General features: G+C 41.4%; 1 protein-coding gene across 1 annotated transcript in view; it reads right to left on the bottom strand.

Moving 5' to 3' along the window:
• Positions 1 to 20,213, bottom strand: part of LOC120487651 (uncharacterized) — a 150,252-nt gene that overhangs the window by 72,698 nt on the left and 57,341 nt on the right. Inside the window, exons 37-38 of the mRNA XM_089116627.1 lie at positions 3,438 to 3,608; positions 3,124 to 3,297 (exon numbers count right to left, since the gene is read on the bottom strand). Coding sequence (XP_088972753.1) covers positions 3,124 to 3,297; positions 3,438 to 3,608 — 345 coding nt within the window. The remainder of the gene's footprint in view (positions 1 to 3,123; positions 3,298 to 3,437; positions 3,609 to 20,213) is intronic.

The following is a 20,213-nucleotide window of genomic DNA, read 5'->3' as shown; positions in this document are numbered from 1 at the left end:
CAGGTGGGCGGTGGAGCGAAGGCGGATCTGGGGGTGGGATGGAGGGCCAGGTCCGTGGAGCAGAAGAGGAGCAGGTGAACAGAGCGTATCAGGTTGAGCAGGCGACCAGAGCGGAGCAGGCTGTGCAGGCGACCAGGGCGGAGCAGGCTGTGCAGGCGACCAGGGCGGAGCAGGCTGTGCAGGCGACCAGGGCGGAGCAGGCTGTGCAGGCGACCTGGGCGGAGCAGGCTGTGCAGGCGACCTGGGCGGAGCAGGCTGTGCAGGCGACCTGGGCGGAGTAGGCTGTGCAGGCGAAGGCCAGGGCGGAGCTGGACGAGGCGAAGACCAGGGAGGAGCTGTCGGACCCTCAGGCGTCCAAGGCGAATCAAACTGTGGGCATGACCAGGGCAGAGCAGGCTGTGGACGTGACCAGGGCGGAACTGTGGGACCCTCGAGCGTCCACAGCAGTGAAGGTCCCTCAGGCGGCCACGGTCGTGAAGACCCCTCAGGTGGCCACGGCGGTGAAGACCTTTCAGGAGACCACGGCGGTGAGGACCCCTCGGGCGGCCACGGCGGTGAAGACCTTTCAGGAGACCACGGCGGTGAGGACCCCTCGGGCGGCCACGGCGGTGAAGACCTTTCAGGAGACCACGGCGGTGACGACCCCTCGGGTGGCCACGGCTGTGAAGACCCCTCGGGCGGCCACGGCGGTGAAGACCCCTTGGGCGGCCTGGGCGGTGATGCCCTCTCAGGACCAGACACCGGCTCGGGACCAGACACCAGCTCAGGAACAGACACCGGCTCAGGAACAGACACTAGAACAGAAATGGTCACAAACACAGAAACAAACTCAGGAACAGACACTGGGTCGGCCATCTTGTCCGGAGACACTGGGTCGGCCATCTTGTCCGGAGACACTGGGTCGGCCATCTTGTCCGGAGACACTGGGTCGGCCATCTTGTCCGGAGACACTGGGTCGGCCATCTTGTCCGGAGACACTGGGTCGGCCATCTTGTCCGGAGACACTGGCTTGGAGGCGGCCATCTTGTCCGGAGACACTGGCTTGGAGGCGGCCATCTTGTCCGGAGACACTGGCTTGGAGGCGGCCATCTTGTCCGGAGACACTGGCTTGGAGGCGGCCATCTTGTCCGTAGACACTGGCTTGGAGGCGGCCATCTTGTCCGTAGACACTGGCTTGGAGGCGGCCATCTTGTCCGTAGACACTGGCTTGGAGGCGGCCATCTTGTCCGTAGACACTGGCTTGGAGGCGGCCATCTTGTCCGTAGACACTGGCTTGGAGGTGGCCATCTTGTCCGTAGACACTGGCTTGGAGGCGGCCATCTTGTCCGTAGACACTGGCTCGAAGGTGGTGACGTGAACAGAATCTGGATCAGCAGAAGTGATTTCAACAGTCTCTGAATCGGCCATCTTGTCTTTAGACACTGGCTTGGAGGCGGCCATCTTGTCTTTAGACACTGGCTTGGAGGCGGCCATCTTGTCTTTAGACACTGGCTCGGCAGAAGTGACATGAAGCGTCTCTGGCTCGGCAGAAGTGACGTGAAGCGTCTCTGGCTCGGCAGAAGTGACGTGAAGCGTCTCTGGCTCGGCAGAAGTGACGTGAAGCGTCTCTGGCTCGGCAGAAGTGACGTGAAGCGTCTCTGGCTCGGCAGAAGTGACGTGAAGCGTCTCTGGCTCGGCAGAAGTGACGTGAAGCGTCTCTGGCTCGGCAGAAGTGACGTGAAGCGTCTCTGGCTCGGCAGAAGTGACGTGAAGCGTCTCTGGCTCGGCAGAAGTGACGTGAAGCGTCTCTGGCTCGGCAGAAGTGAAGTGAAGCGTCTCTGGCTCGGCAGAAGTGACGTGAAGCGTCTCTGGCTCGGCAGAAGTGACGTGAAGCGTCTCTGGCTCGGCAGAAGTGACGTGAAGCGTCTCTGGCTCGGCAGAAGTGACGTGAAGCGTCTCTGGCTCGGCAGGGCTGGCGGTGAGCGCAGGCTCGGCAGGGCTGACGTGACGAGGCCCTGGAAGCTCTGCTGAGACGTGACAAGGCTGAACAGGCTCTGGCTGGCGGGACCCGGGAACGACAGTCCTCTTGATCCTCCGCACTGACTTCAGCGGGGGATCTGCCACACTGGCAACCAGTCCTAGACGGCCATAGACCGATCTGGTGACAGGCCTAATGGTTGACGTGGCGTGAAGATTTTCAGGCTGGGTGGGCGAGGCGTGAAGAGACTCAGAATTGGCAGACGTCAAACTCACAGAAAGAGTTGAACTGCTCAGTTGCAGGGCCAAGTCAATATACTGTTTTAGAGTCCAGCTAGGGTCATGCAATGGCATAAGGAAGCTTAACGGCTCAGATAATCCTCCACGAAAAAATATCATTAAGCAAACCTCGTCCATGCAAGTCAGATGAGCAAGGTCCAAAAAGTCCATCACATAACGCTCAATCGTTTGATTTCCTTGGCGGAGACGCATAATTTGGGCTGCTGGATTCATTTTGGTAACACTGCTGGATCTTGGTGCGGCGAAGTATTCTGTTACGAAGCTGGAGACGAGATGAGATCCATGTGCAGCTTTATTTAGAATCATCAAACAGGCAGGGGTCAGGAAACAGCAAAACAGGGATATCAGAGAGTGAGCGCAGAGAGTCGTCAGGTAACAGGCAGAAGATCAGGGCAGGCAGCAAACAGGCAGAAGTCAGGAAACAAACCAGGATCAAAACCAGAGAAATCAGAAACAGGATATACGCTCAGAAATTACAAGCCGTGGCAATGCAATACTTCGCCAAGAGTCCTTGTTTGAATGTGGCTTATGTAGGCAGTCTGAAATGAGGTGCAGGTGTGCGTGTAATCGGTCACAGGGATGAGGCATTATGGGAAACGGAGTTCTGGTGAAGTGATCAGTTCTGATGTGGAGTGCCCTCTGGTGATTCTCTGGGGCACTCCAACTGGTGATCGTGACAGTTTCAAAATTAATTTCTTAAACACAAGTTAAACAGTTAAACAGTTAAACACACAAGGAAATGTTAGGCGGAATATTAGTCAGTAAAACTAAAGTGAAAATAGTCAAATTAAAGGCTTCATTTTCATCATTTCATCTAATCAAACATTATAATTGTATATAGAAATGTGGAATGAGATAAATACACACTTCAGTTTTTCCAATCTGCATTGTGTATTCTCCAACAGAACACAGATCTCCTTTATTCCAGAGTTTGCGAGTTTATTCTCACTCAGATCCAGCTCTATCAGGTTTGAAGGGTTTGAATTAATCGCTGAAGTCAGAGCAGCACAACCTTCTGCTGTAATACTGGTATTATTCAGCCTGAAGAGAAACAAAACAAAGACAGGAAACATTCTTCATTTATTTCAGCCACAAAAACAACAATAATAAAAAGAAAAATCTATATAATGGTTCTTATATAGATTCTTATATCTTCTTAAGAACAGCAGTAAAATACTCACATCAGTGTTTTGAGTTTACAGTGTTTATCCTGCAGGAGAGCAGCGATCTGATTCACTCGTGTGTCTCCTAGTTTACGTCCACTCAGATTCAGTTCTCTCAGGAGTAACGGGTTATTACCCACAATTCCTCTCACATACTGACAGGCTTCATCTGCAGCAGGACTCAAAAACCTGAAAAAGGGAAAATGAAGCAGGATTCAATTCAGTTCAAAACTAAACTTGATCACATGAAAACAGCATCTGATTGTCTTTTGATTGAATTTACTTTGATGCAACAGATCAGTCAAGTAATAATTATATTAAATATAGCTGCGAGCAGCGATGGCGGGCCCAAGCCGGTGGCACCGCAACCCCGGTTCCTTTAGTTACCTAAAGGCACCCGGGTAGCGGTGCCGAAGGCTTTGGCCCTTTTATGATTAAATGTTAAAACGGCTTGCCATACTCTGTCATTTCGACTAGTCACAATTATGTTACAGATGTCTTAAATGATAATACAAACTATCCAAAATGTAATTACGAATAGACAGAAAGACGTTGTTGATATCTACAATGTTAATTCCGGACAGGCAAACTTAGCTTTTAAATGTTAAAAGGGCTTGCCATACAGGGACGTAGGCTCAGAGAGAGGCTCACCATATTCAAACCAAAATATCTGACTTCCTCTTGGTCCGAGCTAATGACTATGTATTAGAAAGTTGTCCGGCTTGAGGAGTACAATGTATATACCGATTTTTGTAACTGTAGATAAAACTAACAACCCCACTTTTGTCAAAAGGTGGCGCTATTTAGTCCTTGCACATTGCCCGTTTCTGAAACTTTGCACGTCTACTGGCTAATAAATGTGATGTATCTGTTGAGTTTCAAGCAATTTCAATTTCAATTTGACTGTTGAAAAGAAGTGCGCCGATTAGATACTCAGGATCGGTATCGGCTCTGACACTGCCATCTTTGACGAGGCTGATTCAAATTCTATATTGTGCATATACTATTCTGTTAGGCACAAAGGCACAAAAACTTTCTAAAGTACCATAAAGTTTTTGTGTACTGTATTATTAGTGTTCTGAAGCTATTATGTGATATAGAAATTAATATTTAAGTCATTAAATTCAAGAACACAAACTTTTCCCTCTCTGCGCCTGTCACTCATTCTCCATTCAGCATTCAAACAGCACGTCACATTCGGTTACAGTCAATGATGAAACGATCTTCAATGATTCAATGTTAATCCTATTATACTGGATCTTTAAGATAAAGGTCTAAAGGTCTATATTTTCGAATGAAGAAACTTTTTCTTGCTGGACTTTATTGCTGTAACTTAATCGTGTTACTTTCTACCGGGTGTCGGACGCTGTCGGTTAGATCACAACACTAGAGTCAGAGCACTATAATTGTTCTTCACGCACACAGTAACTGAAATTTAAAACCTTTAAAAGAAAAGGCTCAATAAACTATTGCATAGATAGATAATGTATAATACACTGTTCATAAATATGTATTTCCTTTGTGCTTTGAACTTTTCAATACGGACTCAATGCGCTGTAACTTCATGTGGCTTCAAGCACATCATTCTCCGCTCGGGATGCACATAAGTGCTTTGTGCTGCACCGTATTGGAGCCGTAATATCATAATGCAGTGACGTAATGACAGATTATTAATTGCCTTTCAATTATATGTTGCTTTATAGCAGCCATGGCTATATTTTTTTTTAATGATTTTTGTTATCTTGTTTTTCATGAATGTATTTTTCAAAAATAAGAGCAATGTGTATTATCTATTATTAATATGGTTTATAATAGCATTTTTGTCATAGATTATGACAAAGTAATCATATGATCCACCAGCGAGGAACCAGCAGAACAGAGTGAACATTCTTTCTGTTTAGTTCAATCCTACTTAATAGGAATTTATTTAAAATGCTCGCTCTACTCCACACCATTAATGTCTTGTGCGGACATCCGTATTTTGACTTTCGGTTTTAAGTAAGCGATTTAAAAGCTCCCAAGTCCCAGCGGAGTCACACGTTGATTAACCGGTGGGAATATACACAATAGGCCTACCTGATATTGAACACAAGAGGGCAGTATAGCACTACGTATGACTCAGATTATTATTTTTTTATGAATTTTACAACAATTCTGGCTGTTTTTGAACGTAAACACAATTCTTAAATGAAAAAAAAGGAAAAATTGGGGAAGTTATAATATTTGTATAATTTAATTTAGAAACAAATGATGTATAATTACATTTTTAGAAGATATGAGGGTTTTAGTGTTTACTTTTTTGACATTACTTTAATCTTTTGCCATAGTTGCACATGTCTATTGGCTAATAAATGTGATGTATCTGTTGAGTTTCAAGCAATTTCAAGCAAGCTAAGAGTCCCAAAAGCATCAAAAAATAATGTTAAAGTTTGTTTCGTTGCCACGGCATTTTGAAAGTGACACACTTCCTGCTGCCAGTTGGTGGCGCTATAACTTTGACTCACAATAGTCACATCCATGTGATCGGTCTCTTACAGCGAAAACACTGCTGAAGTTTCATCAAGATCAGTTAATGTATGCTGAAGTTATAACACACATCCTGTTCCATGTTTCTCGCCATAATTTCGTTTCCTCGCCACGGCCAAACCGTTCGAGATATCAAAAATCCCGTGGCACTTTTTCATCCTTAATGTCTTGACTTCACGCTGATCGAGTTTCGTCGAATTTGGTTCAGTGCTCTAGGAGCAATAATTTAAATTACATTGCATGTGTTTTAAACACAACCCTAAATAGCCAACTTCCTGTTGGGCTGGGGTAAAAAGTAAGAGTGTGAAGTATATATGAAACGATGAGATCTATATGTGTACCAAGTTTCATATTATTACATGCAAGTGTGTTTGATTTATGGACCAAATTTTCAGACCAAGTTTATTGACCAAGTTAATCTGATTAATAAACTAATTATATAAAACTATTGTCAATTCACTACAATTAAACTAGTTATATGCCTTTACTTATAAAAAATAAAAATAAAAACTTATTTAAAAAATACCAGGCTTGAGAAATGTATTTTCTTTATGCAGGTCATACACACAGCAGTGAAATGGTTAAGCCCCCTCCCCCTGCACACACACACACACACAGACAGCCAGCCAGCCAGCCAAAGGCTCAGAGTGGCCATATTCAAACAAAAATATCTGAGTTTCTGTGGGTCCTAGCTAATAAGTGTCAATTAGAAAGTTGTCCGGCTCGAGGAGTACAATATACATACCAATTTTTGTAACTCTAGTTAAAACTAACCACCCCACTTTTGTCAAAAGGTGGCGCTACTGAGCCCTCACCACGCCCGTTTCTGCAACTTTGCACATGTCTACTGGCTAATAAATGTGATGTGTCTGTCGAGTTTCATGCAATTTGAAGCATGCTAAGGGTCTCAAAAGCATCCTAAAAGCATCCTAAAAGAAGGGTAAAGTTTGATGCGTCGCCACGGCAACAGTTTCAAAGATATCAAGAATCCATTCACAGGTCTACATCTGCCGTATGTTTACATTATACATATGAAGTTTGAAGCAAATCGGGTAAAAATAAAAGGGTGATATCAAAGCATTTTGAAAGTGACACACTTCCTGCTGCCAGTTGGTGGCGCTATAACTTTGACTCACAATAGTCACATCCATGTGATCGTCCTCTTACAGCGAACACACTGCTGAAGTTTCATCAAGATCAGTTAATGTATGCTGAAGTTATAACACACTTCCTGTTTCACGTTTCTCGCCATGATTTCGTTTCCTCGCCACGGACAAACCGTTCGAGATATAAAAAATCCCCTCGCAAACTTTCATCCTCAATGTCTTGACTTCACGCTGACCGAGTTTCGTCGAATGTGGATCAAAGCTCTAGGAGGAGTATTTGACATTCCATTGCGAGCGTTTTACAAACAAACCTCAATAGCCAAATTCCTGTTGGGCTGGGGTAAAAAGTAAGAGCGCGAGGTATAGATGAAACGATGAGATCAACGTGTGTACCGAGTTTCATATTATTACATACAAGCGTGTTTGAGTTATGGACCAAGTGTTCGGACCCCGTTCCAGGGGGCGCTGACGAGCTGCCCTGCCACGCCCGGGTACCATCTTCAGCCCGGCTCTGATGGCCGCGGGTTCTGACCCGTGTGCAAAGTTTCAAGAGTTTTCGAGCACGTTAAGGGCCCCAAAAGTGCCCAAAAGGTAGCAAAATAATAATAATACTAAAGAATAAATATAGCTGCGAGCAGCGATTGCGGGCCCAAGCCGGTGGCACCGCAACCCCGATGCCTTTAGTTACCCAAAGGCACCGGGATGGTGGTACCGCCGGCTTTGGCGCTTTATCGCTGCTCACATCTATATTTATATTTAATATAAAGCCGGTGGCACCGCCACCTTGGTGCCTTTAGGGTTATTCTGTACGACGTGTAAAAACGTAACCCCCGTTTTGACTATCAAAAAGAAGTGTATTGTAGAGCTTGCATCAATGCGGACTCGATGCGCTGTGCGCTGTAACTCCATGTGGCTTTAAGCGCATCATTCTCCACTCGGGATGCGCATAAGCGTTTTGTGCCACACTGTACTGAGCCTTTCATATCATAATGCAGTGACGCAATGACAGATTATTAATTGCCTTTCTTGTTCTGTTCTATCTATTATATGTTGATAATAGATAGGACAGAGCACTAAAAACCTCAAACAAAGCACTAAAAACTTAAGCTGTTTGCTGTGTAGTCTGAGAATGAGCTGTTTGATTTGCACCCTCTTCCTCTTCACTGTCCTCCATAAAAACCAGCTATTCAGGTCCATGTTGTTCTAGAAAGTTTGTATGTTGCTGCCTCAATTAACATCTCTGCTATACATTTAAAACATGGCTATATCTAAAATAATTTATCTTTTTGATTTTTGTTATCTTGTTTTTTATGAATATTTAACAACAATACAAAGAGCAATGTGTATTTTCCATTAATATAGTTTGTAATGGCTTTTTTTGTCATAGAATATAATCATATATTTTTTGGATTTGTTATTTATCTTTATAATGAAGTTGTCTGTATTAAGTAGATTGTGTTTAACACACACAAGAGTGATTTATTAGTTCAACACATAGTTATAGAAATTCTACTTTATCTAAAAAAAAACCTGCACTTTATAAACACACACACACACACACACACACACACACACACACACACACACACACACACACACATAAATACATGTAAATAAAAATAAAAATAAAAAAACATCAAATGTGTTTTTAGTCAGAGTATTATTTTATACAGAAACAAATATTTGTAATTCAGATAAGAATGAAGTTAGTGTTTTAAAATCTTAAGGAAAACAAATATATTGAAATATAGCACATGAATTTTAAATTCATTCAACTTCAATTACAAATACAATCTTACTTTTATTTAAAGCAAACTATACATTTAAAAGATGGGGGTTATATGCCTATTTTGTCATTTAAAAATATTGTTATGCAAAATTGTTATGCAAAAAGACAAGGACTTAGAGACAAGGACTTGTAGGAAAAATCGCAGCCAGCCACACACACACACACATAAACACAGACAACAGCCCTCCCCTCCCCACACAGACACACACACCCACACACACACACACACAGAGAGAGAGAGAGAGAGAGAGAGAGAGAGAGAGAGAGAGAATCGCAGGGGAAATAAATCCATTCAAACTACAATATCTGACTTTCTGTTGCTCAGAGCGAATGACTTTAAATTGGAAAGTTGATCGGCTTGACGAGAACAATATACGTGGTAAGTTTTGTAACTGTAGGTAAATTGAGCAAAGTTATAACACACTTTATGTCTCCTTTTTTAGTCATAAAATTCATTTCCTCGCCACGGCCAGACCGTTCGAGATATCAAAAATCCGTCCGGAATTGAGCATCCTCAATGTCTTGACTTCATGCACACCGAGTTTGGTTGTGATTGGTAAACACATGCATTGTGATTTGATGTATTTCTCCTAGGACAATTATTCAAACAACCCATAATTCATAATTCATAAATAACTTCCATTTGAACTGTCATAAAACTTAGAGCACGAAAGTTGTTTGGCCTGATGTGATCTATAATTGTACCGAGTTTCATATTAATTCATGCAAGTGTGTTTGATTTATGGACAAATGTTCGAATCCCAGTCCAGGGGGCGCTGTCGAGCCGCCCTGCCACGCCCGGTTACCAGTTTCAGCCCGGCCCTGATGGCCATGGGTTCTGACCCGTGTGCAAAGTTTCAAGAGTTTTCGAGGCTGTTAAGGCCCCCGAAAATGCCAGAGAAGTCGCACACAGCAAATAAAGGGTTAAAATTAACCTGACAAGCCCCCCTCCTCTCACTCACACAGAGAGACACTGAGAGACTGGCAAAATTCTGAGATTTTCTCTACATTCAAACAAACATATCTGACTTTCTGTGGGTCCTAGCTAATGAGTGTCAATTAGAAAGTTGTCCGGCTCGAGGAGTACAATATACATACCGATTTTTGTAACTGTAGATAAAACTAACAACCCCACTTTTGTCAAAAGGTGGCGCTACTGAGCCCTCACCACGCCCGTTTCTGCAACTTTGCACATGTCAACTGGCTAATAAATGTGATGTGTCTGTCGAGTTTCATGCAATTTAAAGCATGCTAAGGGTCTCAAAAGCATCCTAAAAGCATCCTAAAAGAAAGGTAAAGTTTGATGCGTCGCCACGGCAACAGTTTCAAAGATATCAAGAATCCATTCACAGGTCTACATCTGCCGTATGTTTACATTATACATATGAAGTTTGAAGCAAATCGGGTAAAAATAAAAGGGTGATATCAAAGCATTTTGAAAGTGACACATTTCCTGCTGCCAGTTGGTGGCGCTATAACTTTGACTCACAATAGTCACATCCATGTGATCGTCCTCTTACAGCGAACATACTGCTGAAGTTTCATCAAGATCAGTTAATGTATGCTGAAGTTATAACAAACTTCCTGTTTCACGTTTCTCGCCATGATTTCGTTTCCTCGCCACGGCCAAACCATTCGAGATATCAAAAATCCCCACACAAGCTTTCATCCTCAATGTCTTGACTTCACGCTGACCGAGTATCGTCGAATTTGGATCAAAGCTCTAGGAGGAGTATTTCAAATACCATTGCGAGCGTTTTACAAACAAACCTCAATAGCCGACTTCCTGTTGGGCTGGGGTAAAAAGTAAAAGCGCGAGGTATAGATGAAACGATGAGATCAACATGCGTACCGAGTTTCATATTATTACATGCAAGCGTGTTTGAGTTATGGACCAAGTGTTCGGACCCCATTCCAGGGGGCGCTGACAAGCCCCCCTGCCACGCCCAGGTACCATCTTCAGCCCGGCTCTGATGGCCGCGGGTTCTGACCCGTGTGCAAAGTTTCAAGAGTTTTCGAGCATGTTAAGGGCCCCAAAAGTGCCCGAATAGTCGTAAGAAAAATAATAATAATAATAAATATAGCTGCGAGCAGCGATTGCGGGCCCAAGCCGGTGGCACCGCAACCCGATGCCTTTAGTTACCCAAAGGCACCGGGATGGTGGTACCGCCGGCTTTGGCCCTTTATTGCTGCTCACAGCTATATTTATATTTAATATAAAGCCGGTGGCACCGCCACCTTGGTGCCTTTAGGGTTATTCTGTACGACGTGTAAAAACGTAACCCCCGCTTTGACTATCAAAAAGAAGTGTATTGTAGAGCTTGCATCAATGCGGACTCGATGCGCTGTGCGCTGTAACCCCATGTGGCTTTAAGCGCATCATTCTCCACTCGGGATGCGCATAAGCGTTTTGTGCCACACTGTACTGAGCCTTTCATATCATAATGAAGTGACGCAATGACAGATTATTAATTGCCTTTCTTGTTCTGTTCCATCTATTATATGTTGATAATAGATAGGACAGAGCACTAAAAACCTCAAACAAAGCACTAAAAACTTAAGCTGTTTGCTGTGTAGTCTGAGAATGAGCTGTTTGATTTGCACCCTCTTCCTCTTCACTGTCCTCCATAAAAACCAGCTATCCAAGTCCATGTTGTTCTAGAAAGTTTGTATGTTGCTGTCTCAATTAACATCTCTGCTATACATTTAAAACATGGCTATATCTAAAATAATTTATCTTTTTGATTTTTGTTATCTTGTTTTTCATGAATATTTTACAACAATACAAAGAGCAATGTGTATTTTCCATTAATATAGTTTGTAATGGCTTTTTTTGTCATAGATTATAATCATATATTTTTTGGATTTGTTATTTATCTTTATAATGAAGTTGTCTGTATTAAGTAGATTGTGTTTAACACACACGAGAGTGATTCATTAGTTCAACACATAGTTATAGAAATTCTACTTTATCTAAAAAACCCCCTGCACTTTATACACACACACACACACACACACACACACACACACACACACACACACACACACACACACACACACACACACATAAATACATGTAAATAAAAATACCAAAAAAAAACATCAAATGTGTTTTTAGTCAGAGTATTATTTTATACAGAAACAAATATTTGTAATTCAGATAAGAATGAAGTTAGTGTTTTAAAATCTTAAGGAAAACAAATATATTGAAATATAGCACATGAATTTTAAATTCATTCAACTTCAATTACAAATACAATCTTACTTTTATTTAAAGCAATCTATACATTTAAAAGATGGGGGTTATATGCCTATTTTGTCATTTAAAAATATTGTTATGCAAAATTGTTATGCAAAAAGACAAGGACTTAGAAACAAGGACTTGTAGGAAAAATCACAGCCAGCCACACACACACACATAAACACAGACAACAGCCCTCCCCTCCCCACACAGACACACACACCCACACACACACAGAGAGAGAGAGAGAGAGAGAGAGAGAGAGAGAGAGAGAATCGCAGGGGAAATAAATCCATTCAAACTACAATATCTGACTTTCTGTTGCTCAGAGCGAATGACTTTAAATTGGAAAGTTGATCGGCTTGACGAGAACAATATACGTGGTAAGTTTTGTAACTGTAGGTAAATTGAGCAAAGTTATAACACACTTTATGTGTCCTTTTTTAGTCATAAAATTCATTTCCTCGCCACGGCCAGACCGTTCTAGATATCAAAAATCCGTCCGGAATTAAGCATCCTCAATGTCTTGACTTCATGCACACCGAGTTTGGTTGTGATTGGTAAACACATGCATTGTGATTTGATGTATTTCTCCTAGGACAATTATTCAAACAACCCATAATTCATAATTCATAAATAACTTCCATTTGAACTGTCATAAAACTTAGAGCACGAAAGTTGTTTGGCCTGATGTGATCTATAATTGTACCGAGTTTCATATTAATTCATGCAAGTGTGTTTGATTTATGGACAAATGTTCGAATCCCAGTCCAGGGGGCGCTGTCGAGCCGCCCTGCCACGCCCGGTTACCAGTTTCAGCCCGGCCCTGATGGCCATGGGTTCTGACCCGTGTGCAAAGTTTCAAGAGTTTTCGAGGCTGTTAAGGCCCCCGAAAATGCCAGAGAAGTCGCACACAGCAAATAAAGGGTTAAAATTAACCTGACAAGCCCCCCTCCTCTCACTCACACAGAGAGACACTGAGAGACTGGCAAAATTCTGAGATTTTCTCTACATTCAAACAAACATATCTGACTTTCTGTGGGTCCTAGCTAATGAGTGTCAATTAGAAAGTTGTCCGGCTCGAGGAGTACAATATACATACCGATTTTTGTAACTGTAGATAAAACTAACAACCCCACTTTTGTCAAAAGGTGGCGCTACTGAGCCCTCACCACGCCCGTTTCTGCAACTTTGCACATGTCTACTGGCTAATAAATGTGATGTGTCTGTCGAGTTTCATGCAATTTAAAGCATGCTAAGGGTCTCAAAAGCATCCTAAAAGCATCCTAAAAGAAGGGTAAAGTTTGATGCGTCGCCACGGCAACAGTTTCAAAGATATCAAGAATCCATTCACAGGTCTACATATGCCGTATGTTTACATTATACATATGAAGTTTGAAGCAAATCGGGTAAAAATAAAAGGGTGATATCAAAGCATTTTGAAAGTGACACACTTCCTGCTGCCAGTTGGTGGCGCTATAACTTTGACTCACAATAGTCACATCCATGTGATCGTCCTCTTACAGCGAACATACTGCTGAAGTTTCATCAAGATCAGTTAATGTATGCTGAAGTTATAACAAACTTCCTGTTTCACGTTTCTCGCCATGATTTTGTTTCCTCGCCACGGCCAAACCGTTCGAGATATCAAAAATCCCCACACAAGCTTTCATCCTCAATGTCTTGACTTCACGCTGACCGAGTATCGTCGAATTTGGATCAAAGCTCTAGGAGGAGTATTTCAAATACCATTGCGAGCGTTTTACAAACAAACCTCAATAGCCGACTTCCTGTTGGGCTGGGGTAAAAAGTAAAAGCGCGAGGTATAGATGAAACGATGAGATCAACATGCGTACCGAGTTTCATATTATTACATGCAAGCGTGTTTGAGTTATGGACCAAGTGTTCGGACCCCATTCCAGGGGGCGCTGACGAGCCCCCCTGCCACGCCCAGGTACCATCTTCAGCCCGGCTCTGATGGCCGCGGGTTCTGACCCGTGTGCAAAGTTTCAAGAGTTTTCGAGCATGTTAAGGGCCCCAAAAGTGCCCGAATAGTCGTAAGAAAAATAATAATAATAATAATAATAGAAAAGAATAATCCTAAGGAAAACAATAGGGCCTTCGCCCTTTCAGGGCTTGGGCCCTAATAATAGAAAAGAATAATCCTAAGGAAAACAATAGGGCCTTCGCCCTTTCAGGGCTTGGGCCCTAAATATAGCTGCGAGCAGCGATGGCGGGCCCAAGCCGGTGGCACCGCAACCCCGGTTCCTTTAGTTACCTAAAGGCACCCGGGTAGCGGTGCCGAAGGCTTTGGCCCTTTTATGATTAAATGTTAAAACGGCTTGCCATACTCTGTCATTTCGACTAGTCACAATTATGTTACAGATGTCTTAAATGATAATACAAACTATCCAAAATGTAATTACGAATAGACAGAAAGACGTTGTTGATATCTACAATGTTAATTCCGGACAGGCAAACTTAGCTTTTAAATGTTAAAAGGGCTTGCCATACAGGGACGTAGGCTCAGAGAGAGGCTCACCATATTCAAACCAAAATATCTGACTTCCTCTTGGTCCGAGCTAATGACTATGTATTAGAAAGTTGTCCGGCTTGAGGAGTACAATGTATATACCGATTTTTGTAACTGTAGATAAAACTAACAACCCCACTTTTGTCAAAAGGTGGCGCTATTTAGTCCTTGCACATTGCCCGTTTCTGAAACTTTGCACGTCTACTGGCTAATAAATGTGATGTATCTGTTGAGTTTCAAGCAATTTCAATTTCAATTTGACTGTTGAAAAGAAGTGCGCCGATTAGATACTCAGGATCGGTATCGGCTCTGACACTGCCATCTTTGACGAGGCTGATTCAAATTCTATATTGTGCATATACTATTCTGTTAGGCACAAAGGCACAAAAACTTTCTAAAGTACCATAAAGTTTTTGTGTACTGTATTATTAGTGTTCTGAAGCTATTATGTGATATAGAAATTAATATTTAAGTCATTAAATTCAAGAACACAAACTTTTCCCTCTCTGCGCCTGTCAGTCATTCTCCATTCAGCATTCAAACAGCACGTCACATTCGGTTACAGTCAATGATGAAACGATCTTCAATGATTCAATGTTAATCCTATTATACTGGATCTTTAAGATAAAGGTCTAAAGGTCTATATTTTCGAATGAAGAAACTTTTTCTTGCTGGACTTTATTGCTGTAACTTAATCGTGTTACTTTCTACCGGGTGTCGGACGCTGTCGGTTAGATCACAACACTAGAGTCAGAGCACTATAATTGTTCTTCACGCACACAGTAACTGAAATTTAAAACCTTTAAAAGAAAAGGCTCAATAAACTATTGCATAGATAGATAATGTATAATACACTGTTCATAAATATGTATTTCCTTTGTGCTTTGAACTTTTCAATACGGACTCAATGCGCTGTAACTTCATGTGGCTTCAAGCACATCATTCTCCGCTCGGGATGCACATAAGTGCTTTGTGCTGCACCGTATTGGAGCCGTAATATCATAATGCAGTGACGTAATGACAGATTATTAATTGCCTTTCAATTATATGTTGCTTTATAGCAGCCATGGCTATATTTTTTTTTAATGATTTTTGTTATCTTGTTTTTCATGAATGTATTTTTCAAAAATAAGAGCAATGTGTATTATCTATTATTAATATGGTTTATAATAGCATTTTTGTCATAGATTATGACAAAGTAATCATATGATCCACCAGCGAGGAACCAGCAGAACAGAGTGAACATTCTTTCTGTTTAGTTCAATCCTACTTAATAGGAATTTATTTAAAATGCTCGCTCTACTCCACACCATTAATGTCTTGTGCGGACATCCGTATTTTGACTTTCGGTTTTAAGTAAGCGATTTAAAAGCTCCCAAGTCCCAGCGGAGTCACACGTTGATTAACCGGTGGGAATATACACAATAGGCCTACCTGATATTGAACACAAGAGGGCAGTATAGCACTACGTATGACTCAGATTATTATTTTTTTATGAATTTTACAACAATTCTGGCTGTTTTTGAACGTAAACACAATTCTTAAATGAAAAAAAAGGAAAAATTGGGGAAGTTATAATATTTGTATAATTTAATTTAGAAACAAATGATGTATAATTACATTTTTAGAAGATATGAGGCTTTTAGTGTTTACTTTTTTGACATTACTTTAATCTTTTGCCATAGTTGCACATGTCTATTGGCTAATAAATGTGATGTATCTGTTGAGTTTCAAGCAATTTCAAGCAAGCTAAGAGTCCCAAAAGCATCAAAAAATAATGTTAAAGTTTGTTTCGTTGCCACGGCATTTTGAAAGTGACACACTTCCTGCTGCCAGTTGGTGGCGCTATAACTTTGACTCACAATAGTCACATCCATGTGATCGGTCTCTTACAGCGAAAACACTGCTGAAGTTTCATCAAGATCAGTTAATGTATGCTGAAGTTATAACACACATCCTGTTCCATGTTTCTCGCCATAATTTCGTTTCCTCGCCACGGCCAAACCGTTCGAGATATCAAAAATCCCGTGGCACTTTTTCATCCTTAATGTCTTGACTTCACGCTGATCGAGTTTCGTCGAATTTGGTTCAGTGCTCTAGGAGCAATAATTTAAATTACATTGCATGTGTTTTAAACACAACCCTAAATAGCCAACTTCCTGTTGGGCTGGGGTAAAAAGTAAGAGTGTGAAGTATATATGAAACGATGAGATCTATATGTGTACCAAGTTTCATATTATTACATGCAAGTGTGTTTGATTTATGGACCAAATTTTCAGACCAAGTTTATTGACCAAGTTAATCTGATTAATAAACTAATTATATAAAACTATTGTCAATTCACTACAATTAAACTAGTTATATGCCTTTACTTATAAAAAATAAAAATAAAAACTTATTTAAAAAATATCAGGCTTGAGAAATGTATTTTCTTTATGCAGGTCATACACACAGCAGTGAAATGGTTAAGCCTCCTCCCCCTGCACACACACACACACACACACACAGACAGCCAGCCAGCCAAAGGCTCAGAGTGGCCATATTCAAACAAAAATATCTGAGTTTCTGTGGGTCCTAGCTAATAAGTGTCAATTAGAAAGTTGTCCGGCTCGAGGAGTACAATATACATACCAATTTTTGTAACTCTAGTTAAAACTAACCACCCCACTTTTGTCAAAAGGTGGCGCTACTGAGCCCTCACCACGCCCGTTTCTGCAACTTTGCACATGTCTACTGGCTAATAAATGTGATGTGTCTGTCGAGTTTCATGCAATTTGAAGCATCCTAAGGGTCTCAAAAGCATCCTAAAAGCATCCTAAAAGAAGGGTAAAGTTTGATGCGTCGCCACGGCAACAGTTTCAAAGATATCAAGAATCCATTCACAGGTCTACATCTGCCGTATGTTTACATTATACATATGAAGTTTGAAGCAAATCGGGTAAAAATAAAAGGGTGATATCTAAGCATTTTGAAAGTGACACACTTCCTGCTGCCAGTTGGTGGCGCTATAACTTTGACTCACAATAGTCACATCCATGTGATCGTCCTCTTACAGCGAACACACTGCTGAAGTTTCATCAAGATCAGTTAATGTATGCTGAAGTTATAACACACATCCTGTTTCACGTTTCTCGCCATGATTTCGTTTCCTCGCCACGGACAAACCGTTCGAGATATAAAAAATCCCCTCGCAAACTTTCATCCTCAATGTCTTGACTTCACGCTGACCGAGTTTCGTCGAATGTGGATCAAAGCTCTAGGAGGAGTATTTGACATTCCATTGCGAGCGTTTTACAAACAAACCTCAATAGCCAAATTCCTGTTGGGCTGGGGTAAAAAGTAAGAGCGCGAGGTATAGATGAAACGATGAGATCAACGTGTGTACCGAGTTTCATATTATTACATACAAGTGTGTTTGAGTTATGGACCAAGTGTTCGGACCCCGTTCCAGGGGGCGCTGACGAGCTGCCCTGCCACGCCCGGGTACCATCTTCAGCCCGGCTCTGATGGCCGCGGGTTCTGACCTGTGTGCAAAGTTTCAAGAGTTTTCGAGCACGTTAAGGGCCCCAAAAGTGCCCAAAAGGTAGCAAAATAATAATAATAATATAGCTGCGAGCAGCGATGGCGGGCCCAAGCCGGTGGCACCGCAACCCCGGTTCCTTTAGTTACCTAAAGGCACCCGGGTGGCGGTGCCGAAGGCTTTGGCCCTTTCATGATTAAATGTTAAAACGGCTTGCCATACTCTGTCATTTCGACTAGTCAAAATTATGTTACAGATATCTTAAATGATAATACAAACTATCCAAAATGTAATTACGAATAGACAGAAAGACGTTGTTGATATCTACAATGTTAATTCCGGATAGGCAAACTTAGCTTTTAAATGTTAAAAGGGCTTGCCATACAGGGACGTAGGCTCAGAGAGAGGCTCACCATATTCAAACCAAAATATCTGACTTCCTCTTGGTCCGAGCTAATGACTATGTAATAGAAAGTTGTCCGGCTTGAGGAGTAAAATGTATATACCGATTTTTGTAACTGTAGATAAAACTAACAACCCCACTTTTGTCAAAAGGTGGCGCTATTTAGTCCTTGCACCATGCCCGTTTCTGAAACTTTGCACGTCTACTGGCTAATAAATGTGATGTATCTGTTGAGTTTCAAGCAATTTCAATTTCAGTTTGACTGTTGAAAAGAAGTGCGCCGATTAGATACTCAGGATCGGTATCGGCTCTGACACTGCCATCTTTGACGAGGCTGATTCAAATTCTATATTGTGCATATACTATTCTATGTAAGGCACAAAGGCACAAAAACTTTCTAAAGTACCATAAAGTTTTTGTGTACTGTATTATAAGTGTTCTGAAGCTATTATGTGATATAGAAATTAATATTTAAGTCATTAAATTCAAGAACACGTAAACTTTTCCCTCTCTGCGCCTGTCAGTCATTCTCCATTCAGCATTCAAACAGCACGTCGCATTCGGTTACAGTCAATGATGAAACGATCTTCAAGATGATTCAATGTTAATCCTATTATACTGGGTCTTTAAGATAAAGGTCTAAAGGTCTATATTTTCGAATGAAGAAACTTTTTCTTGCTGGACTTTATTGCTGTAACTTAATCGTGTTACTTTCTACCGGGTGTCAGACGCTGTCGGTTAGATCACAACACTAGAGTCAGAGCACTATAATTGTTCTTCACGCACACAGTAACTGAAATTTAAAACCTTTAAAAGAAAAGGCTCAATAAACTATTGCATAGATATATAATGTATAATACACTGTTCATAAATATGTATTTCCTTTGTGCTTTGAACTTTTCAATACGGACTCAATGCGCTGTAACTTCATGTGGCTTCAAGCACATCATTCTCCGCTCGGGATGCACATAAGTGCTTTGTGCTGCACCGTATTAGAGCCGTAATATCATAATGCAGTGACGTAATGACAGATTATTAATTGCCTTTCAATTATATGTTGCTGCGTCATTAAACATCTGTCCTATGCATTTCAAACATTTATAGCAGCCATGGCTATATCTTTTTATGATTTTTGTTATCTTGTTTTTCATGAATGTATTTTTTAAAAATAAGAGCAATGTGTATTATCTATTATTAATATAGTTTATAATAGCATTTTTGTCATAGATTATGACAAAGTAATCATATGATCCACCAGCGAGGAACCAGCAGAACAGAGTGAACATTCTTTCTGTTTAGTTCAATCCTACTTAATAGGAATTTATTTAAAATGCTCGCTCTACTCCACACCATTAATGTCTTGTGCGGACATCCGTATTTTGACTTTCGGTTTTAAGTAAGCGATTTAAAAGCTCCCAAGTCCCAGCGGAGTCACACGTTGATTAACCGGTGGGAATATACACAATAGGCCTACCTGATATTGAACACAAGAGGGCAGTATAGCACTACGTATGACTCAGATTATTATTTTTTCTGAATTTTACAACAATTCTGGCTGTTTTTGAACGTAAACATAATTCTTAAATGAAAAAAGGGAAAAATTGGGGAAGTTATAATATTTGTATAATTTAATTTAGAAACAAATGATGTATAATTACATTTTTAGAAGATATGAG

The sequence above is a fragment of the Pimephales promelas genome, chromosome 10 (assembly GCF_988280905.1).
Source record: "Pimephales promelas chromosome 10, fPimPro1.hap1.1, whole genome shotgun sequence".
Lineage (NCBI taxonomy): Eukaryota > Metazoa > Chordata > Actinopteri > Cypriniformes > Leuciscidae > Pimephales > Pimephales promelas.
The sequence above is the reverse complement of the archived record's forward strand: the minus strand, read 5'-3'. Positions and strand labels throughout refer to the sequence as shown.